This window comes from Peromyscus leucopus, chromosome 23, assembly GCF_004664715.2.
Source record: "Peromyscus leucopus breed LL Stock chromosome 23, UCI_PerLeu_2.1, whole genome shotgun sequence".
NCBI classification, from domain to species: domain Eukaryota; kingdom Metazoa; phylum Chordata; class Mammalia; order Rodentia; family Cricetidae; genus Peromyscus; species Peromyscus leucopus.
This window is the reverse complement of record NC_051082.1, coordinates 42,157,042-42,181,652: the sequence shown is the minus strand read 5'-3', so window position 1 is coordinate 42,181,652 and position 24,611 is coordinate 42,157,042. Positions and strand designations below refer to the sequence as shown.

The 24,611-nt window shown below is 37.5% G+C and overlaps 1 protein-coding gene across 1 annotated transcript in view; it reads right to left on the bottom strand.

Moving 5' to 3' along the window:
* Positions 1-21,306, bottom strand: part of LOC114682222 (vomeronasal type-2 receptor 116-like) — a 28,117-nt gene extending 6,811 nt beyond the window's left edge. The window contains exons 1-4 of the mRNA XM_028856024.2: positions 20,782-21,306; positions 10,233-10,396; positions 2,390-2,681; positions 1,212-2,015 (exon numbers count right to left, since the gene is read on the bottom strand). Coding sequence (XP_028711857.2) covers positions 1,212-2,015; positions 2,390-2,681; positions 10,233-10,396; positions 20,782-21,306 — 1,785 coding nt within the window. The remainder of the gene's footprint in view (positions 1-1,211; positions 2,016-2,389; positions 2,682-10,232; positions 10,397-20,781) is intronic.
* Between the last annotated feature and the right edge of the window lie 3,305 nt (positions 21,307-24,611).

Sequence of the window (24,611 nt, the reverse complement as noted above, 5' to 3'; positions counted from 1 at the left end):
GGGTCTCATTGTCCTAAATCCCTGCCATTATTTGCTAGCTATACCAAGCTATCAACCTTTTAATGGATTAAGACCAAATATGAATATTGTCATAACGTTTCTAGACAGCTAGTGTAACACAAATTGCTAAATGGTCTTATTAATAAAACAAACAAACAAAAAACCTGAAGCCAGTTATTGGGACGAAAGCTGAGAGATCAGAGGAACAGAATAAGTCGGCCACAAGTTCTTACCACTAGAAAATCCTCATCCCAAAAGAGATACTTCCTGTATCCTCACACCTATATACCTTTCTGTGCCCTTCCATCTTACTTCCTCTCTCCACCCAGCTATTTCAGTTCCTGTCTGTCTGTACAGACCTACAGACCTCCATGGTTAACTAGTGCTGGGATTAAAGGCGTGTACCACCACCCTGGCTCTGTTCCCAGTGTGACCTTGAACTCACAGAGATCCGGATGAATCTCTGCCTCCCAATGCTAGAATTAAAGGTGTGTGCTACTGCTGCCTGACCTCTATGCTTGATATAGTGGCTGGCTTTTTCCTTTGATCCCCAGGTGAACTTTATTTGTTAGAGTACAAATAAAATATCACCACAAGTTAGTTTCAAAAGAAAGAACTGACATACACAAACACACAATAACAAGCAAATAAACAAATAGATTTAATTGATGAATGTGAATTCAAGCAAATATCCACAGACTTCAAGTGCTAGCTACATCCAAATATTGAAGTAATCTAGTCAAAGTTTCAGTTTGTAAACTGGGGTGTTTATGTCCAAAATGTAATGAAAACGGTCAGTTAGGAAACATAACCATAGCTTCAGAATTTTAACCACAAGGTTCTAATAGAATTTGACCATTAAGGATATAGTTCTCCTATTTCTGTTCTGTAATGTATTTAGAGATAATGAGATTTCTATTGAGCATTATATCATGAGAATATTCTGAGGTTAAATGTAACACAAAGTATATAATGACATACATTTAAACCTTGTTATTGCCACCCATTCTCATGAACAATGACATGTGTCTGCAATCACTTCTATATGTTGAATTACATACAGTCTCTCAGGTGCTTTTTTGCAAAACCTGCCACAATGTACAATCATGAAATGTGTGCTTTTGTAAAACCTCAGTATGTCACTGGGCTAAAATGTTGATAAAATATACAAGTATACAAACATTGATAAAATATACAGGCAGAGAAATTACCTCCCAAGGGAATTTACTTATCTCCCCATTTCCATGGGGCTGAACTTGTACTTGTTTGAGTGTCATCTCATGGAGACTGTGAGCCACAGCATACACAGAATTGTATACATTGTAACTCTCTTCAGTCATATCTATTTCCCAAACATTTTTAGGCAACATTTCCAAGGAAACGTTGGGTAGACAGCTACTCAAAATTTTACAATCAGGTCCAGAAAAAGGACAATTGAAGTATGTGTTCCACAAAACAGCAAGATAACCATCTTCTGGGTATTTGGAAGGGTTGTACGTCTGGACAAACTTCCTAAAATCAGAAATCTCAGCACGGTGGTGTGCAAAAATGAGACTCCCATGGAATGAATCAAATATGAAATACTCAAAATCAGTAGTTGAATCCCATTGTGACCTCATGATCCAAACTTTCCCATTCATTAAACGTATCCCTGTATTTATGATTATACCATGTGAAGATTCGGTGTCACCATAAATGAAAACCACATTTGCAGATGATTTCAGGATCTTCAGGTAAGTTGTTCTGGAAAAGTCGTTGGAGGAAATCAAGTTGTCCTGAATCATTTCTACAAAAGCTATGCACACTCTGTTCCTGTCCATCTCTCTTCTCAGGTCTGAGAGAATCTCAGCCCCATTGTGGTCATCTATGAGAACCAGTCCCACCCAGGTCCAGCTGAAATGAATCATCAAAATGACAATGCCTTGTGACAGAGATGTGTCCTTGGGTGCTGTCTGGTAGAGAGAAGTGAACTGGGCTCTGTCACTTAGCATAGTGTCAAATGGCCCAAAATTAATCTGAAGGAAATTTCAAATAGGAAACAAGAGTGAAAACATTGACATAGAACACAATTTAAGACCTGAGGTGACACTTTGGATTGGTATAAACTAACTTCTACTCATGGTGTTTTAAACTTTCATTTTGTTTTTGAAGAACTTTATAGAATTACTCAAAGACAGAATATGTTTTTCTTGTTTTTCTAAACAACCAGTATAGGCTCCACCATATTTTTTTTAATCTCAAGCAAAGTATATGAGGCTATATAACCAAATGCCTGATTTATACACTTTGAAAGATAAATGACACAGCATCATTTCTTTACATTTGAAAACACCTGAAATGTCTGCAGTATAATACTGGTTTCTTTTTTCTTCATGGCCAAGTCCCTCACCTGTGGATATTTGTAGAGATTGAGCAGTCTCCCAATATGTGCAGAGGTTGCCCATGATGTTCCTGTAAGTAAAGCAGCGGCCTTCTTCTGTCCTCTACATGTGTAATTCGGAATGATTATTCTAGCTCCTGTGAGGCAAGTAAAAGCTTCCCGGAGAATATGCCATTGATTGCTTGGGACATGATAGAGATCAAATCCTAGAGATGTGTTGGGTAAGAGATGAGTGTTCCTGTTGATCTCCTCAATGGCAAATATGAAGGCCAAAGAAAATTGATAGCTCCTCCACTTGAACCTGCACAGAAAGATTGTCAATATTTATGAAGGGGAATCATATCATATTGAACAGTATGATGCAAGGGCTTTTATACCTTCAGTATTATACATCTACAAGTAATATTTTTTGTCATCACGGTAATGGTTGTAAGTTTAATACCAGTGTATACAGTAAGTGATGGCTTAAACCTAAAAGCCTCAGATGGATCTAAAATTTCTGGACAAGAATGTTGACCTGAGCTGATAGCAACCTTGGAATCTCTGGTAAGGACAAACACAAACAAACTCCCCTAATTCTTTGACACTGTAGTGAAATAACCAGAAGATGTTAAGCTTCCATCCTTTAAGGCTCCCCTGTTTTGTCCTATAAAACCCCCAAGTCCTCCACATCACACTCACTATGTCTGTACATAGACGGAGAGACTGTAGCCCTTCAATTGTTCTGATGGAGGACCAATGATGCTTATGGTGATGTCTACCTGTATCACATGTATCAACCCCAAAGCAACATTTGGATCTAAACCTGGGAGGAGATTGAGGGTATCCCACACCCAAGCACATCCCTTTGAATTCATTTCCTCTCTTCCATTGCCATTTCTCTCTCCTTTCTGAGAGCCATACAATTAAGAGTAGAATGACTGAGTTAGCTCCCAATGGTTTAACAGCCTAACAGGCTTGATTTGAATCCTCTGGGGGTTTTGTTTGTGTGTGTGCTCGGTTTTAGTATTTTCCCTAATCTTACTGCCTTTTTTGCTTTCCCTTCACTATGTTCTTACCACCCACACAAAGTCAATTACACAACAACCTCAAATACCAGATGACAGATGTAATTTTATTACCCTGCAGCTGATTTCAACTTGAACAGAAAATATGACCAAGTTTATTGCACACATGACTTGAGGATTCTCATCAAGATAGAACCATCATCTGACTTGACTGCTAACTTTGCTAATGATATCATAAAGAAAGCACATGCCATGTGACTTCACCACCATCATGGTTAATGTCACCACTTGGGACAAGTCAAAATAGTGGCCACCATTATGCTTCATGGTCCCATTCAGTACAATAGGACCACCACACCCATTTTATATACAACCATGGAGAAAATTTTGGACTTCTATGGTGTTTATTTTGTAACTTTTAGTGTTTTGTTTTAACATCAATAGGCTTTGCATGATATAATTGCTGGATTCCAAAGATAAAATCTAATTGAAATCCACAGATCCCAACAAAGATGCAAAGAATGAATTGCCAACTGAAAGACAAGGTGCAGCCAGGAAAGTGCTACTAGAGTAGTCTCAAGTGGGTCTCACTGCTGATTTGGACTGGTAAGTCCAAACTACTTTTCCTCTAAAATGTCCTTTGCTCCTTTGTTCTTTGAATATCTTTTGTTTCTGCATGAACTTACAAAATATTTACTAAGGATCCTTACGTTAAGTTTCCCTTTCACAATGAAAAAAATAAAACTCTAATGCCAATAAGCAATAATCATAAGATTTTCATTTATTAGCATTTGTCTTTTGCATTACTTATATATAGACAGTTCCTTTGAAATTATGGTTTGTTGTTCATATCATGTACTTAATAACAAAATGATTATAGGTAAATGCTCTTGTGAACTACAATTATTGATTTGGCCTTTATTTATTTTGTTCATAGTAATATTAAAGATAAAAAAAAATCTTAAATACAAATATGTATATAATCAACATGACCACATAGATAAAATAAATAGAAATGACTATGTTTCTGAACACTTCTTTGGAACAATTAACCTGAGGTTTTACATATAAATTTAATGTCTACTTTTAAGTCCAAGACTTATGGAATCATATAGTTCTGGTCAAAATTATATCTCCTTGATGCTTATCCCAACTCTTGTTCTAAAATATAGCTCATACCACTTAAGGTTATTGATAACCTTTAAGATATTATTGTTCCTAAACCAGGATATTTTAGTCATATTGGAATATAGCCATCATTTATATATGAGTAAGATATATTTGTGCTTGTAAATGTGATATATATATAGATATGATATATGTATGAATTCATATAAAGAAATAAACATTTTAATGATTATAAGAACATTTCGCACCAATGAAGCCTCATTAAAAATAAATAAATAAATAAATAGATAAATAAATAAATAAATATGTGTTTGAAGATCCAACACAGGCATTTTGTCCTGTCTAGTAAGTAAAACAACAACGAGCAGACTCTACCTACAATTCTGGTAGACTAAAATGACAACACCAGAACAAGTTAAATATTAATAGGACTTTAAAAAAATGAGAACATGACAACAATATTTTTAAAAGGTGGGAGGGGGATATCTATCTATGTAATGATAAATTATCTTAATATATACTGAGTAAAGAATTTTCAGTGACTAAACTTAGGTCACCCACATTGTCGTCAGAAAGATCTTACTTATTTTCTGTAAGCCTCATGAATTCATGGGTTCTCTATGGTGAACTTTGACAAGAATGAAACTTGGTGTCATTGAGAACTTAAAGAGAAGGGATACATATTACTTGAGGCCTCCCCAATGAAAGAATATTCTCACAATAGACAGTAAATTTAGTTGTTAAACCTCCTATGCCTCATGGTCTTTTCATTTGGAAATTAATCACAACAAAATGAGGTATGATCATGTGTCTCTTTGGCAAGGGACAGACTTCTGATCATTATTCTTGGTTATCTATTTGATGACATATAATCTGGATCTTAGAGGTAGGGAAACATCCTTTTAATCCAGGTATTTTAGACACTTCCTTAATCTTGATCTTTAGTCAGGAAGAAACACTTTTAATGCACATCTAATTTTGATGAGCACCTATATAAGGACATGGGAGAAGGAAGCTTTTGTTCTTGCATGCTACCATGCCACTACCTAATCCATTCCTTCACAAGAACCTACTCCTTGTGGATTCTAGAATATATATCAAGATACGTGGCTTTGAAATATCTAATTATGGTATTTACCTTGATCCTCTACATAATGTACTCAGAGGAGTACATGTATACATGCAAGCATGTGTAAAGTTTAAAAAAAACATATCCATTGAGTAGTAATGCACATAATAATAACTACACTGGCAACAGAGATAAAATAAACCTTAATGTATAGAATGAAAATAAAAAAGATATTATGTAAATATAAAAAATAATATATTCATAAAATTTGAAAGCTGTTTCCAATAACATAAAGTATTCATGCTGCACCACATTATACAAAAATTCAAAACACACACACACGCACGCACGCATGCACACAAACCCATGCATTTGAAGAGCAAGGAAAAGAAATAGAATTCTCTCTTCATGAAGAAATGGATATTTTGTAGAATTGTGTACCTAGTTATGAAAACATATTGAAAAAAATATAAATGTATACTGAAGAAAATCAAAACATATTTTAAAATTATAAAACAAAACAACTAAAAAATGTTAATAACCTCATTCTCAATGATAGAAAATGAACAAGACAGCATGTAGTGTTTCCTATAGATGAGTCCAGAAGTAGAATAATTAGGTCATACGTCATGTTATTTCTATTTTAAACGTTTGATGAGCCTCCAACATGATCTCCATAATATCTCTAAACATTTTCATGCCCCAATAGAAAATAAGGATTTCTCTTTGCCAACAGCCTTTCAAATACTTATGATTAGATTTCTTGGTGATAACTATTATACTTCTAGATAGTTGTAATTTGCTTTAAATACAAAAGGAACAGTCAAGTATTTTATTTATAACCAAGGAAGATAATGAGAAATTGAAGACAAACAGCCTATACAACAAATCTGTTGACAGGCTAAGTATCAACATGAAGTGGAAAGAAATTGGATCATTGTCCTCCCCTTGAATAGGAATCATTTCAAAATGAATCACAGTCCTTAGATTGAAACATGAAAAACTGAAATTGATAGAAGATCACATACTTAATGATTGTCGAGACACTGGTGTAGGCAAGAAGTTACTGAAGAGAATGCCAGTGTTACACAAATTAGCCTTGGGTATCAACAGATGGAGCCATACAAAATGAAGGTACAACTACAACAAAATGAAAAAAAAATACTCTGTAGAGCAAAGAAAATTGTTATCAGAACACCATATAATAGGAGAAAACATCTTCCATTTGTTTTCTAAGTGTTGATCTAATATCTAAAGTTTTAATTAACTGAAAGAAGTTAGTTATAAATCAAGGAAACAAAACATCCAGCCAACAAATGGGTAATGGCATGAACAGATCCTTTACAAAAGAAAAACACATATAGCCAGCAGCCACTTTCAAAAATTTTGAACATCAGCGATCATCACATAAATGCAAAACTAAAAAAAAAAGCATTGATTGTTTTTAAATATTTTGAGTAGAGTAATAATGTTTCAAGATTCAAAGATACATCAGCAGGAAGAGACGAAGAACAGAAATGCCTGCTATGGATTATTGAATGTTTGCTGTTTCACATCTTTTCCACTGAAAATCCAAGAAGATATAATTGTTAGAAACTCAGTTAAAAGGAGAATAATAAACACTGGAAAAATTAATAGGTGGTTAATCCATTGATATTTCAGGGGAAACCAAATACATGCAGTTCATATTATTAATGAAGGGAAATGGAGTAGAAAATTTGAGGTGGTTATATCCATAATTGGACCATAGCTATACATGAGAAAAATGAATGATCAAGATAAGGATGGAAATCTTTTGAGAAATCTTGAAGTTCATATTTTTATTTTCAATAATAAATATAAAAAGTGTTTGAAATGAACATAATACTGTGAGAATTATTAGGGTAACCACAAAGCAAGTATTATTTCCTTTAACGTGAAGTATATTTATTAGGAAGAAAGCATCTAATTAGAAACATTATGAAATCCAAATTATCAAGGAATATATTCTCCATGAAACTGAAAACCTTCTGTAAGGCACAGGACACTGTCAAAAGAAAAAAATGGCAGCCTACAGAATGGGAAATTATCTTCACCAACTCCACATCTGACAGAAGGCTGATATTCAAAACATATGAAAAAACTCAAGAAACTAAGTATCAAAAAATCAAATAATCTAATTCAAAACCGGGGTACAGACCTAAACAGAGATTCTCCACTGAGGAATCTCAAATGGCCAACATCCTCAGCCATCAGGAAAATGCAAATCAAAACAACACTGGTCTTCCATCTTACACATGTCAGAAAGGCTAAGATCAAAAATCCAAGTGCCAGCTCATGCTAGTGAGAATGTGGAGCTAGGGGAACACTCCTCCAATGATACTAGGAGTAAAATCTTGTACAACCACTTTGGAAATCTAAATGATGGTTTATTGGAAAATTGGAAATAGATCTACCTCAAGCACCCAGCTATACCACTCTTGCAAGTACACCAAAAGGATGTTGCACTATACTAGAAGGACACTTGTTCAACTATATTCATAGCAGCTTTATTCTTAGTAGCCATGAACTGGCAACAACCTTGATGCCTTTCAACCAAAGTATGTATAAAGACATTTTGGTACTTTAATACAATGGAGTACTACTCATTAAAAACTATTAAAAACAATAACATCATGAAATATGCTGGCAAATGGATGCAACTAGAAAAGATCATACTGAGTGAGGCAACCTGGACCCAGAAAGACAAACACAGTATATACTCACTTATAAGTGGATATTAGCTATAAATGAGAACTGTGCTACAATCCACAAACCCATAGAAGCTAAGTAATGAGGAGGGCTCAAGGGAAGGGAAGAAGCATGCATTTGTTTCAGTTTCTGAAAACAATATATAAACTTGTAATTGTATGTTCAAATGCTATTTTGACTTGTCTTGTCAAATTTACCTTTAAGTAAATGTGAAAAAATGATGCTCACAGACTAGTAGAGAGATTCTCTGTTTGTAATCTCTTATGAGGGATATTATTGTGCATTTACAAAGAGACTTTAAAAAGTACCTGACCAGGAAACTAGCCATACTTCTCATAGGCATTAATATGCATTAATCTGGAAAGAAATATTATCCTTACTTATATATGTATATATAGTAATAAATACATATTTATTATCTTGGAATATATGTATGTGTATTTACAATGCTATATATGGATATATATAGTGTTTCCTTATCATCTTTTAAATTAGGACCTCACAAAATAAAATAAAATTAGAGATTAAGCCACAAAAACATTATTGTACATTCATGTACATTTTATGATTATAGGAAAGAACTTGCCTGTGTGCATTCAATCAAAATATGAGGAGAATCAAGTAAGACGGGAAAAAACAAGAGAAACCCACTCTCCATATATAGTCAGATAGGCATGCTCCTGTGAATGGAGTTCTCTCACCATATTTGTTCTGTCTATTTCAGACTAAGCTGTCAAAACATACTTAATCTACCAAATTTTCCTCTCTGATCATTTATCTTGCTGTATATTCCCAGGGCTGATGACTTAGCACTGCATTCAAGTTTCAGCAAAAACACAATTGCATCACAAGGACCAAAATTTCTGTTCACGCCTGTCTATCTGCTGACATTATACCTGGACAGTGCTTCTGCATTTCTATTTTACAGAGTTTTGTTCTAAATTGAATGCAAGCCATCTTCCTCCATTGTATTTCTTAATACATGGATTCTACAACTACAGAAATGTCTGCATGGAATAAATAAATCTCACATCCCTCACAAAGAATCCTACATAGACATTTATCTCCAGCAGAGTCCACATAATTTTACCAATTTGTCTGCCAATGCCCCACAGCCTTAAAACTAAGAACCAACACTCAGAAGTCGCCCTCAACATCTATATGATCTCCAAACACATCCATACCAACTGTTAATAATCAGAAACACCGGAATGAAATGGAGCAAATGGTGCAAAATTGACACAGTCTAAAAGATTACTAATCAAAATTATAGATGAAAACTGTAAGTCATTTTGAAAGCATTTTCACAGCAGAGGTTCCAACTCCAAATTATTGTATTCTGACTTGCAAAACAGCAGCAACTAGCACAGGCAGTCCCTGTCACTCCACCATCATATCAGGAAGGACTCTATAGCCACTGCAATAAATGGTATCATTTCTTCTCAAAGGAGAACAACTAGACTTTGAAAACTGCCCGAAGTAGTGTGTCAGCTTTTTAAAAATATTCCATCTGCAGGACAACACACCTGAAAAAGAGATTTGTGAATACAAGAAAGGGAATGCCAGGATGGGAAATTAGCATTAAATTCACATGAATCCAAACTTACTTGAGGACACTGAAGTCTGAATTTTGAAAAGGAACAAAACCATGAACATGTCTACCCCTGAACAGCTAAAAGCAAGGCAGAAGAACATAGATACAGAGTAGCATGTGTAAAATAACATGAATTAAAACAAACTCTTCTTTCTTTGAGAGAAGAAAACAGGGAACAGGACAGCACACCTGAAAAAGAGATTTGTGAATACAAGAAAGGGAATGCCAGGATGGGAAATTAGCATTAAATTCACATGAATCCAAACTTACTTGAGGACACTGAAGTCTGAATTTTGAAAAGGAACAAATTATAAAAGCACTTACCAGAGATCACGCATATCTTCACCTCTAAGATCATCTGTTTTCCTGAGATAATAATGGAAAAGAGGAACAAGTGCAGCAATCACCATATTTCCATCACTATGCAAAGAATTTAGTGCTTTTAACGTGCACAAAAAATCATCCAAGGAGGACAAAGGAACAAGAGTCTGCAAGAGCAAGAAAATAAAAATTTGAGAGAGCATCAAAAAGCAGAAATGTCTACCACAGTATAAGCATGAGGGACACAGATCCCAATGTGTTTATCAGCTACATATAGAGCTCATATTTTTGCAGACACAAGAGTTTGTAATATTCCAGGTGACTGAAGTCATTACTCTAATCACATGTATTTTTGACAAGCCTCTTCTACTTTCTGTGGGGAATTTTGGAAATCTCTCTTCCCTGAGACTTCCCATCTGAGACCCTCCATTAAAGACAAAAACAAACTTCATAATACATTTGGGATCTTCTTTAACCACAGGCCCCATGACTTCATCTAAGAGGACAGGACATCAAGACCCCAGGGATGACTCCTCTTGAATAGACTTGTCAAAAGCTCTCTATCACAAAAGTTACACAAGACAACGACTCAGGATGATGCAAGGGAGGATGTCAAGGGAGATGACACAGAAAACATCCTGGAAAATGTCCCAACCAGACATGGCCCTGTGGAAATCAGTAAGACACCCTGCTTTTTAAAACTGATTATTGCCTGTGTCAAACTAACTTGTGAATGTCATGGAGGCGTCTAAAAGGACTTTTTCTATAAATCTTGTGTGTCTGCATACCAATATTCCTTCCATGTCTCCCCATATTCTATGGTGATATTTTATTTGTACTGAAATGTGATTTTGTTTGTATGTTAATAAATAAAGTTGCCTGGGGTTCAGAGCTAATAGCAAGCCATAGCAGAGCTGGGCGGTGGTGGTGCACGCCTTTAATCCCAGCATTTGGTAGGCAGAGCTAGGTAGATTTCTGTGTGTTCAAGGGTACAGCCAGCATTGGAGACACACGCCTTTAATCTCAATACCAACCATAGAAGACCTGGAAGTCTCTACAGACAGGCAGTGACAAGGCAGTCATGTGTTTGGGTTTACAACCAATGAGAAGGCAGAAAAGAAAGACTATATAAAGACAAACACACAGGAAGTAGGTCTTTTTTGGAGAGGTCTCTTGGCTAGCTGCAGCAGGCGGGTAAGGCTCTTAACTCTGATCTCTTGGCTTTCTTCTTTGCATTGGTTCTGTGTTTCTTATTTAATAAGATGGTTGGTTACATCTACAATATTCTAACATGTTTCTGTCTCAGTCTTGGCAAACTGATAGGCTGAATTCATGAATTCCAAATCAATGGCTCAATCAATGATGAGATTAGGTATTCAGTTTACTTTTTGAACTCTCACCTACTCTTCTATTGTGTGTCTTTTCAATGTTGAGTCATAAAGAAAAGATTCAGCCACTATGTTTTCTTTTCTTTGAATATGAAGTATTAAAAGAACCCCTTCCATTTTCCATAAGTAAATAAGAGCTCATATACTCCACCCATCATGTATAAAATGTTCATTCTGAATACTTTAAATGCTATTAATCTGAAAAGCAGAAAGTGCCATGATTGTAAACTTAAAGTCTGAACAATTTCACAAGAACACATATAACTAATATCACAGCCATAGCTTCATGTTTGTTACATTGTACTAGTTTACAGACCAAATGTGGCAAAAGTTGAACACAGCAGCTAGCTTCCGACCTGAACACTTGCCATGCACCTCTAATATTCATCTGCTGTGTATTAAGAAGCAAGGTCTGAAAGAAACAATGACATCTACTGACTGTCGCAGGGACCTGCAGTTTCTTTATCTTGACAAAGGTTATAAGTAACTTTAGACTTGTGTCTCCCAGATGGCTCTGTTAAGACTCTAAACCCTGATAACTGTGACTCCTTATTGAAAATGGGTTATATTATGAGAGTATGAGGGTGGATAAGGTCATTGTTGTTAGAACCAATGTGGTTGGAAAGATCAATGGCCAAGATGGAGAACATGGAAGACAGGAAGCTTCCATAAGGGTTTCATAATCCATTGACCAGTGGTGTGAGGTATGACCACAGTCCTGTAAGGAGGCCCTGAAATAATATTGCATCTCAGATGTCTTTTGCTGAGGAAAGCCATATGAATGGTTTGTAGCTGAACCAAGACTGGGGTAATGTATTCATTACCACTATTCACTACTGTATTACCAAAATTACTGTATTTATTTTTACTAGTAAACTACATTTTAACATTGTGTTGTTTCATAAATTTTAAGAAGATAGTGAAATTTCTATTCAGAGAGATAGTATATCCAGATATGTTTTCCAAGATGGGTTTCCAATAAATATTAACAGTGAATGAAAATTTATTTTGAAATATTATCAATTCTTTTGTTTTTAGTTGTCCATAATTTAGACTGCTCTATAATAAATAGAGAAAATGTCTCAGTAAATCACTTCAGAACTCAGCCCAAATTAGATTTTTTCCCTCTATTCTTCTCTTATTTATTACATCCCAAACACAGTTCCCCCACCAACCCCCACTCTAAGTTCCTCCCCTACCTCTCCTCCATCTACTCCTCCTCCTCCTTTCCCTTCAGAAAATGGAAGGTCTCTCTGGGGTATCAAACGGACATGATATATCAAGCTTCAGTAAGCCAAGGCACCACCCATTTTATTAACAATTGACTAGGCAAACAAGTAGGAGGAAGAGTGTCCCAGAAATAGGCAAAATAGTCAGGGACAGACCCTGCTCCCACTATTTGGAGTTCCATAAGAAGAAAATGCTACTCAACCATAGCATATATGCAAAGGGCCTTGGCTAGACCCATGCAGACTCCTTGACTGTCAGGTTTGTCTCTGTGAGACCCTATAAGCCCAAGATATTTGATTCTGTGGGGGTTTTTTGTAGTGTCATGTGCTAAGACAGCTCTCACCTTTTAAAGGGTTCCTATGAGGAAGAGCGAGGGATAAGAAAATATTAGATGGAACAATATTGAAGAGGAGAAAGACAGAAACACAGAATAACTTTGGGAAAACCTGGATCAATCCCTTCTGTCTCTTCAAAGGGGCTTTTTATAACAATGCCAAGGGGTGAGTAAAAAGACATCCCCCTTGCTGGATCAAAGCATACTGTACAGCCAAGTGTAGACCCTTCCAAATACCTGGTAACCACATCCATAGTCAAATCATCCCCTTATGCAGCCATATTGGAAAAAGCAAGCTCAGATTTTTGGACCCTAAGTAAGTTCTCAAGAGGAAACCTCTCTAGGTCTCTACAATGTCCTTGACCCCTCTGACTCCTTCCTCCCTATTGTCCAAGGATTCCCTGAGCTATGCCTAATATTTGTCTGTGTGTATCCACATTTGTATCCATCATTTGCTGAATGAAGCCACTCTGATGATAATTATAACTTTTGCCTCTTTTATGTTTTCTGAATGAATTTCAATATAAATGTTTCCATATTTTGCACATCATAGCCTGGAAATCAGGATTCCCCTCTTCCGTGTCCAGAGATGTTGTGACACATGTACAAGTGGCTTTTTCACTCTAGTAATATTACTGGAAGTGTTAACTGTCGTTTTAGTTAGTAATCACAATATTATTTCACAATTATGTATTTCATATATAAGAAGTTTTGAATAATAATTTGATAAACGATTAGGTACATTTTGGACTCACCAAAATAGGATAGATAATAAAATATTTTCTCTAAATTTGTCAGTGCAAATGGACCAAACATTGTTGATGTATTTATTGATTGTATATATTGCATATAGTTATTGTACTTATTGTATATAGTTTTTCTTATATTAGTTATAACTTTCTTTAATTTTTTTTATTTTTATTAGACAAAAATGGGGAAATGTGGTGATATTTTATTTGTGCTTTAATAAAGTTTGCCTGGAGATCACAGGAAACAGCAAGTCATTTTAAGTAAACCTAGAAGTCAGGCAGTGGTAGCACATGCCCTTAATCTGATCACTTAGCAGATAGGGTCTCTGTGTGTTCAAGGTCATACTAGGGAACAGAGCCAAGCATGGTGACACATGCCAGTACCAACCATAGAGACATGGAGGTTTGTGCAGACAGACAGAAAATGACAGAGCTGCATAGGAAGAGGAAGTGACGTAGCTGGGCTAAGATAGCCAATGTGAGGGCAGAACAGCAAGGCAATAAAAGCCTGGGTAGACAGGAAGTCGTGGCATTTGGAATCCACAGAGCTGGTAAGATAAGGTTGGCTGATAGCTATTCCTATTTCCCTGATCTCTAAGGTTTTTCACTCCTATATTTGGCTCTGTGTTTTTTATTTTAATAAGACCTTTTAGAATTTCATCCACAGTCTCTTTCACAAAGTTATAAGAACTGGGACTTTGCTCCTTAGCCAAGCAATAATCATAGAATCTATTTAGTGGCACCACCAAATACAATGACCTGGAATTATAAATCTTTTATGGGGAAATTTTTTGCTTAAAATTGGCTGATGTACATATTTTAGATCCCAATTTTCTGACAATATCTAGAAAATCATATTCTAGAAGCAGTCATAAACACACCTTTTCCTTCCATCAGGCTGTATCATGTTACTGATTTTGGTCACATCATTGTCTTATAGTTTCTTTATAGCCATTTAGAAGTGGGGTTTGTTAGACTTTATATAAACTATGAACACGAATGTGTTGTTGTACTTTGTCACATTTAACCTGACCAGGTGAACAGAGGGAACATAATGATGATATGTTCTCCTGGCTCTGCTCTTGCAAGAATATTTGTGCTGCCTCTGGAGCTGCAGTGTATTTGACCTCCTAAAGTACTTGAGGTTAAGATATTTTTCTTTTTGTGGCTGTGGATGATCCTCTGCATAGCCTTCTTGGTTTTCAAAGCCTTTGATTTGCCTTACTCCCTATGGCAGTGGAAGGGCCATCTTTGTTAGCATATGTGAAATCTTGTCAAAATGCATAATGAAACTTCTGAGTGAAGAAAAAAGCTTGTTAATACCATTCTCTCCCAGTCTTAAACTCTGCTAACATACTGTAGAAGACTACAAAGAGGCGAGAAACTTCCCACTGAGAATTACATTATTCTCCTTCATCAACATCTCATTGTCAAGACAAAGACTGAAATCAAATCAAGAAGCATGTTTCCAATTTCCAGGAGATTTTTGAATAATGGACAACAGCACTGCACACAGGGCAAGGAACCTGACAATTACACGAATATACTAACAAATGCACAGTATTATGAATTCAACAATACTGAATAGTCAAGGGACAAAATTTTGTACCTATACATGCAGACTATGTGTCCATGCTACTTATCAATAAGGTGTGCTATAGAGTTGAAACACTGTCCCTAGAATGATGACTCTACTGCACAATTGTGGAAATGGTAAAGATAGAGCCAAGTAGCAGTAAATTAGCTCAGGGAGATCATATACATAAGGGCATGTTGTGACTCAAGATAGACATTGCCTGTGTACTTCCTTCTATTGAAGTGATCAGCTGTTTTACCATTGTGATGCTTAATATCTATAGTCACCTTGACAAAATTGCGGAGCAACACGAAATCAAATTCTTAGATATTTCTGTGAGGTAGTTTCCATATTAGGGGACTAGATGTGGGAAGATACACTGCAGTAGCAGGTGGAATCATCTTACTGGCTGATGTCCCATATCAAATGATAAAGAACCTGGCAGGGAAGAAGTAGAGAGAAGGATACAGCAGTTAAGAGCATCTACTGCTCACACAGAGGACCTGAGTCTTTTTTCTCATTACCCAACATCAAATGGCTCATTAAATACAACCTATAAGGGTTCCAACATTGTATTCTGAACTCTATGAGTGCTTGTGCTCATGAGAACACATCTCCATATAGACACACACTTGACTTTTAAAAATACAACAGTAGTTGTGAGCAATGCCATTACTTGCTGCAAGTTTCATGGTTGTAAAAACATGTGACTCACTCTCTCAGGTTCCTGCATATTCATCCACTGCAATAACTGCATCCCAGACCATGAGAAAAATAAAACCCACCTTCTCGAAGTTGAAATTGTTAAGTATTTTAAAGAACTAAAAGCAAAGGTCAAGTGATCATGCACTGGTATTTCCTAAGCTGTTGTTGAACAATCCCCTTGTCAGGTATTTTTTTAGCAACACAAGTTTTTCTAGACATACACTGTATTTTTAACATGAAATAAGTCACCCTGAAGAAACATATTGGAAAATAATCAGTTACACTGATTACAATTACATTAAAAAGCAATTTAAAAAATCCTGTAAAGGCAGTTCTTTTGTGTATTTGGAAGGTCCTGATGAGCCACAAGAGGGTATTGTATTTAGAAACATATTTTTATTTATGTACAGTTCAGCGTTTTTAGATAAGTATGAACCCCTCTCTATAAATTTTGTGGGTTGTTTTATCTTATGCTCGGACAAAATTACATTTTTACCCTGTAAAACTTTAGGAGAAAAATTTTTATTTAGGCTTTTAGTCTATGACTTTCTTCAAAAGCTGGAAGTGACACTATACAGAGAAATTGTTTCTTGAAAAGCAAAAAAAAAAAACAAAAAAAAAAAAAAAAACAAACAAAAAAACAGAGAGGGTGAGAGAAAAAGATAGAATACTGTAATTTATATCAAATTCCAATCAAAACCAACATTGTTGCCAGTATGATTTTTAAATTGAATATATGTTTACAGTGGGTAAAAATAAATAACAATGCATGTTCCTATAATATTCAGGAGACAGTGACATCTAACAGAAGCACAATTAAGAAAAGTCTCTGAATGTCTTTAAAATAAAACCAGAACCTAAATATGAATGATAGTAAGTGAATGGTTACATTGGAGAATAGGACTATCTTTATATTTCTAGAATCTCAGTGTGAAAATACAGCATTGATAAAAACATCCTCAATCTGTTTCCAGAATGTCAGTGTGTAAATACAGCATTGATTTTAAAAAAAAAAAAAAAAAAACTTTAAATAATCCCTAAATGTTGACTTGGAATATTTAGGCTCCTTGAAGAGCTAGCTTCTTATATTTATTTAAGGACTACAGTCAGAATTTAGTGTACAAAACTTGTGTGTTGGTGTCCAGAAGGTAATTAAACTGATCACTTCCATGAAAACAACTGTAGTCATGTTCACCAGCATGTTGACATGTGAGGATTTAGTCTTCCTATATCTGCTGTGAGAAATATTTGGGGAATTTGGGGTTTTCATATTTCTTTGAAGATAACAATATGAGAAATTTTTTAAAATATTTGTAACACAAACTACATATTTACTTAAATACATCTACTCTGTGCTAATAACACCCAACTCAGAAGAGACACTGACACATTGTTCTGCATTGACTTTTGTGCAAAGAATTGCAAAAATTCTCTTATGCTGTTTAGTAAAACATACAAATATGTACAATAGTATTTAAAGCCTTTGATGATACAACTTAATGTAGCTGCCATGGGAAGAAATTCCCTTCTCTATCTATACCTGGAAAGTTGTATCTGTACTTGATGGAGAGTCACCTCATGGAGACTGTGAGACACAAAATGCACAGGCGTGTATACACAATAACTCAGTTTGGTCATGAAAAAACATTTGAAAGTTTACCAGGCAACTTGTCCAAGGGGGCATTTGGTAGATAGTTACCCAAAGTTTCATAATCAGGTCCATTAAATAAGCAGTTGAAGAGTATTTGCTACAAAATATCAAGATAAATGTCTTCTGGATATTGGGAAGGATAATTTTCTGCATAAAACAAGAAATTTCTGCATGGTGGTATGAAAAATTAAACTCCCATGGAATGAAAAAACCTGAGCCAATTAGAATGTGCAGGAGCATGTCACTCTGACTTCCAAACCCAGACTTTCCATGTCAGAAAAGCATGTGATAAAGTAACTACTAAACCTTTTAGAGAATTGGGGTCATCATAAATTGTAAACGCATTTAACAGTGATTCTTGGAACAGCAGGTGAATTGTCATGATTGTGTTTTCAGAGAAAACCAGGATGACTGGACTCATTTTTGCAAAAGCTGTACATAATTTCTTCCTGTCCATCTCTCCTCTCAATTAGGATAGAATCTGAAATGATCTTTATGGTCATGTATGTGGACCATCCACATGAGTGCAGATGAATTTAAGCATCAAAGACACAATAGCACATGACAGCTGCACCCAGCGGGACTGTCTGACAGAAATGACAGAACTGGACATGGTCATTCAGGATAGTTCAAATGACCCAAATATAAGCTGAAATAGAAACTAATTGAAAATATGATGAATAACATTTGCATCAAAACAATATTATTCTAGTTCCAAAAGTTGAAAATACTTAAAAAAATAATAAAAAAATGTTGAAAAAGTCCATTCTCACTTCCGAATAATTTTACAGTGAATTCCTGATGAAACTCAGAGTTTCAAAAATATCTGTGTTAACTCCAGGCTCTTTCTCTTCTCTATCCCAAGCAGAGCATATGATGTGACATCAGAAAATTTCTGACTACTTCCCTTACAGAGAAAAATGACTCCACCTCTCTCCAGGGGAAATCTGATTTCCTATTCCCTCACAACCTTCAGCTATAGGAATTTGTAGAAATTCAACACACTCCCAATATTTGCATATGTTGCTTCCTGAAAAACTTTCCCTTGGATGTTCTTGACAGTACAGATTTAATACAAGAGATGTATTGATTAAAATATTAGGGTTCTATTGACTACCTTAGTAGATAATATAAAGGCCAAAGAAAACCAATAGTTTCTTGTCCTGAACCACCAGAGAGGAATCGTCAACACTGAGAAAGAGGACTCATATGCAAAATTTCTATTAATTTAATGGACTATATTTCCTACCCTGAATATCCTGTTTCTATAAAAAAAAAAAAAGTATAATGTTATCCCAGCCTCACCAGAACTAGAATTATCATGATGTATAACACACTTCAGGTAAAATTCTGAAGTGAGACCATGCATTCATAGTAGCCCTTAGAGAGCTTGCTTTACTTGTCTGTTCCATGTGTGGGTACACCACAACTTTCTGCCTATGAATCAAAAAAGTCCCTTAAAAACACAATCTCCTGGTATTTGTAACCATACCATATAGACAAAACTACACTTTCAGATGGGGGGAAAATAAGACTATACTTTAAATTTTCTGTCATTTAGGAAGCAAAACAAGATGTAAAAATAAAGGGTTCAAGGTAGCTTGTATATAGGTTTCAGAATTCTGGAAAACAAGTAGGGTAAGGCTGGCTCTGAGTCTCTATAAATTGACCTGAGAGTATACTGCATCTAGGATATCTTCTGCTGAGGAAAGCCATATATATGGTGTGTAGCTGAAATAAGCAGAGGTAATGCGTCTACACATGCAGATGTGAAAGTATGGGATGTGCTCATGGGGACCAGATCATCCCAGTACTACTCTTAGATGTTGAATGTGGATACATGCATGCATACATATACATATATACATACAAAAAACAAATGAACCAATTCTCAAAGATAGAATCTAGCTTCTTATTAATATAACTATACAGTTTAAAATAATGTATCCCCTACATTATTCTTGCAAGTTTACAGCTTGAGGACTATTAAAAGAGGGTTAGAGATGACAATATACAAAGCATGCATGGCAGACTTAACATATTTATGCAAAATGCAGTACCCTAGAAAAGAGAGGATGAAAGCCTGTTGTTCTCAGAGAATAGGTTCATAAATTCTTAGAAAAGTGTATTTACAAATATGCAGGATTCACAAAATGCGGTGGTCTCCTCTCAACCAGCGAGAAAGATCGACCACCACTCAAGGATTCTTCTCAAATCACACTTTATTGGAGAGCCTTTTGGTTAAGGGAGAGCTGGAAGCGAGGGGCCCTGAGCACTAAAAGCGGCTGTTTATATAGGGAAAAGAAGCACGGATCGCTCCTTGACTGGCTGAAATTAGCTTGCCACCACCAGGCACCACAGGATTGGCTAGGGACCAATATATATATAGCTTGCGCATGCGCAAAGCCGAGGCACGTATTTCATCGAAAGCATTGTCTAATAGGTAATAAATCTTCAGAATGCAAGGAAGTCGGCGCCATCTTATAATGGCGATTGTCCCGGCTCCCTGCAGTTCCCCCTTTTTGTTTAAATATAAGAGCAAAATGAGGACTTGCTCCCATTCAGGTCCCCACCTCATGATGTGTGGACTGATCGAGGGAGGCCTAGGGCCAGATAGACACTCCTTCTCCGGTGCAATGGGATCAAGCCCTCGGAGGTGCAAAGGCAGTGCTAAGGCCAAGACAACTCTACTCGCCTTACCTTGTGTAATGGGCAATTCTGTCCCTGAGGGTGCAAAGGCCGAGTAGGTCAATTGCTCTTTAAGGCAGAAAGCCAAATTTGAGGGGAGGAGCCACACTCCATTGCGGCCAATGCTTGAGAAATAATCACCTTGTCCCTTTTGGTTTGGGCTCGCAAGCGACAGACCAACCATAGGCAAACCACGCATCCTCCCAGACAGCACGCCAAAAGCATCCCTACCCCCACCCACTCCTTAAACAGGGAAACAGCAGAGGTGATCCAGGATGTCATTCCCTCTGCCAGACTGAGGTCCACTCGCGTGGAGTTGATAGCAACCACAGCGCGCCGGAGACCTCCCAGAACATCAAACTCCTCAGACCAATTCCCTGCAAGATGTAAAGACAAGGAGCAAGACAAATTGGCAGCTCTAGTATAGTTTTCATATGGCACACTAGTAATGCACAGCGCATTAAACTTCCATTCACAGCCCAACTGAGCCAGTTGCCAAAGCATATCCAGTTGTTCTTGGACAAGATCGATTCTTTGATTGACAACCATCAATCCTCCTTTTATATGTGAGTCCAGAGCAGTTTGGGAATCCAGAGCCTGAGCCACCTTTGTAGACAGATTATTTAGAGTGGCAGCTGTCTGGACAGTGGTGGTCATAGCTATACCTGCAACAGTGGCTGCAGTGGCAGCAGCAGAAATGGCAATTATGACCGCTGTAGTAATGCCAAAATCCCTCTTGAGTCGGAACAGCGTCATGGTGCTAGGTGCCTCTACTGGCACAGGGACCCACATGGGACCCTGGGTACCAAGGCTTTGGTGAAGCGTTCCGCATCCCAACATTGAGACAAAAAGCATGTATTATTGGAGCACACTTTGAAAGAAAAATTGCTTAACACAAATAAAAATGGGGGATAAACACACACCGGGGCAGGCAAATAAGTGGTATAACTAAAATGTTCTTTTGCCTCAGTGATACCACCAGTCAAATTTCCCACATTCCAAGAAGTGCCCCAATCCTTGGTGGGTGTCTCCTTCATGGTCATTGCCTCAGAAAATGCTCCTGAGAAATTACTGACACATGCCACTCCTCCTCATAGGAGGGAAAAAGTGGTCAGATCAGTACAACTGCCATTAACTCCACAGAGTATCCATTTGTCGTAAGGCTTCATTCTCTCATCTTGGAGGAAAAACCCCTGAGTCCATGGGTTACTTGTGTCAGGCGGACCATGCATGTCAGGTGAGAAAGTGAACCTTTTGTTGCTGTCTGCCCAGGTGACTATAGCTGACTGACAATCAGACCATGGCCAGACCTCATTCTCATAGGAGCCCCAGCAATGCGGGGCAAGCCGCGGCTGGGGTGGCGGTGGTGGTATTCGTGAAACATTTCCAGGGACCAGGAAGGTTCCATTAAACCACACCGCCCTCTCAGTAAAAGAGGCATTGAGCACTCTATAGCAGGCTGAAACGTTTGCTTCGGCGCAATCTTCCTTCTCTACTAACGATGTGTCTCCCCACTTTCTCTGACTCTCAAACCACGCCAGGCCCTGCTTTCTAAGGATCATACATGGTCCTTTGGATTCCTCTGATCTTTCTAGCATAAAACACAGGAACCCCTCCTCCTGGAAACTTCTATTTTCTCCCAAGGGAGCCACTTGCCTGTCTAGGGGAAGTAAGGGGAGGCCTAGTGCCTTTTGGGTCGTGAAGAATCGGGGAAACACAGCCGCATTATGACGAACTGGCATGGGTTTGGGGAAGGCTGACAAGATCCCCCATCTCTGCTCCGCTTTCCCCTGGGCCCATATCATCAGGAGCAGCAACAGACTCATCTTCCAGCAACTCGGATTCGGCCATGGGAACATCTTTGATGACTCTTGTCAAACGGGTTGGAACCCAATGCGGTGTTTCTTGATTCTGTGGAAAAACACAAACAACTCCCCTGGATCTCGTCACAACCGGATCCGGTCCGTACCATTTGTTATCAATGACATCTTTCCACATAACTGTGTCCTTTGTTTTTGTAGCTTTCTCTGACACATGTCGATCTGCAGCTGACTCAGCATCATTCAAAATTTAAAAATTAAGAGTAAAGAGTGCAAGGGAAAGTCTTTCCCTGGGGGACGCTGTCTCAGCTATTCCCCCTTTTTGTTTTTGAAGCATATCTTTTAGGCTCTTATTGGCCCTTTCCACAATGCCCTGACCTTGTGGGTTATATGGCAGCTCCGTGGTGTGGGCTACCTGCATCTGGGCGCAAAAGGCGCGGAAGCCATGAGATGTATATGCTGGTCCATTATCTGTTTTTAGCCTGAGGGGTTTCCCCCAGGCTGCCCAGGCCTCCAGGCAGTGTATTTTCACATTCGAAACCCTTTCCCCTGCCAGGAGCATGGCATGAATCACACCAGAGAAGGTGTCCACTGATACATGTAAATACTTTAGCTTTCCAAATTCTGTCAGATGTGTTACATCCATTTGCCACAAGGCATTTGGTCTTAGTCCCCTAGGGTTTACGCCCACATGAGGAGGGTGAAGAAAGGTTACACAGGACTGACAGGCCTTAATAATATCTCTAGCTGTATTTCTAGAGATATCAAACTTTTTTCTAAAAGTATTGGCAGGCACATGATATAACCTATGAAAATCTATTGCCTATTCAATAGAATTTGTTACAACCAGAGCCAGAGCTCGAGTTGCCCGGTCTGCCAAAGCATTAGCTTCAGACATAGGGCCTGGTAGCAAAGTGTGAGCCCGAATATGACCAACATAAAAGGGATATCTTCTCTTTAAAATAAGGTCTTGAATTTGTAATAAAATATTAGAAACAGCACTCGTACTCTTGACAGAGGCTGCAACTTTAAGAGAGGCAACTGCATTTACTACATACTGTGAGTCAGAAAACAAATTAAAGGGTTCATCAAATTTCTTAAACACTTCTAAGACTGTCAGGCATTCTGTAACCTGTGGAACATCTGGTCGGAAAGTCAAAATCACTGGTTCCTGGCCTTGAACCACAAAGGCACCCTGGCCTGTTTTGGAGCCATCAGTGTAAATTGTCAAGGCGGTGGCCAAAGGCTCTTTTAAAGTAACAACAGGAAAATAAACCAAATCCTTTTCTACAATTGCAAGCAAGGGATGTTTACGATAATGATTATCAATGAGGTTAGGGAACGCACACATCAAGATTGCCCATGCATCCACAGTGGCAGCCAAGGTCTCTACTTGATCCTTGGTATAAGGAATGATCAATTTTTCTGGAATCCTCGCAAAATGCATCAAGCAACATTTTAAGCCCAATAACGCCTGATTTACAACAAGCTCGGGAAAATATTGAACAGTTCTAGCCCCAACAGAATTACCATGAAGCCACCACAGGGGGCCATCCTGCCATAGGGCCCCTGTAGGATAATTTTTTGTTTTCAAAATACATAATGAAATTGGCATGGTCGGATCATAACGATTTAACTGAGTTCTGGTCATTGCTTCCTCGACCTTTTCTAGGGATTTTAGGGCCAGCGGTGTCAACACCCGAGGAGATGTAACATCAGGATTGCCTTCTAGAATGGAAAATAAGGGCAACAACTCTGACCAGGGAACATTTAAATACCCCCTGATCCAATTGATATTGCCCATCAACTGTTGAAAATCATTAAGTGTTTTTAACTGAGCCATCCAGATAGAGATCTTTTGTGGCCTAATAACAGAGGGAGAGATAATGGCCCCCCAAAATTTTATTACTTGGGATTGTTGAACCTTACCAGGGGCGATGGTAAGTCCCCACTTAATAAGAGCAGAGGTAACCTCCTGGAAAGCTTTATGGAGCACCTCCTGCGAAGAAGCGGTTAACAAAATGTCATCCATGTAATGGACAATCCAGACTAAAGGAAACTTTTGTCTAACAGGCACCAGGGCCGAATCCATAAACAGCTGACATATAGTGGGGCTATTGGCCATGCCCTGTGGGAGGGCTCTCCATTGATAATGGGCATCTGGTTGCTCATGATTAACAGATGGCAAAGTAAAAGCAAACCACTCTCTATCCTCAGGGCAAAGAGGGATAGAGAAAAAAC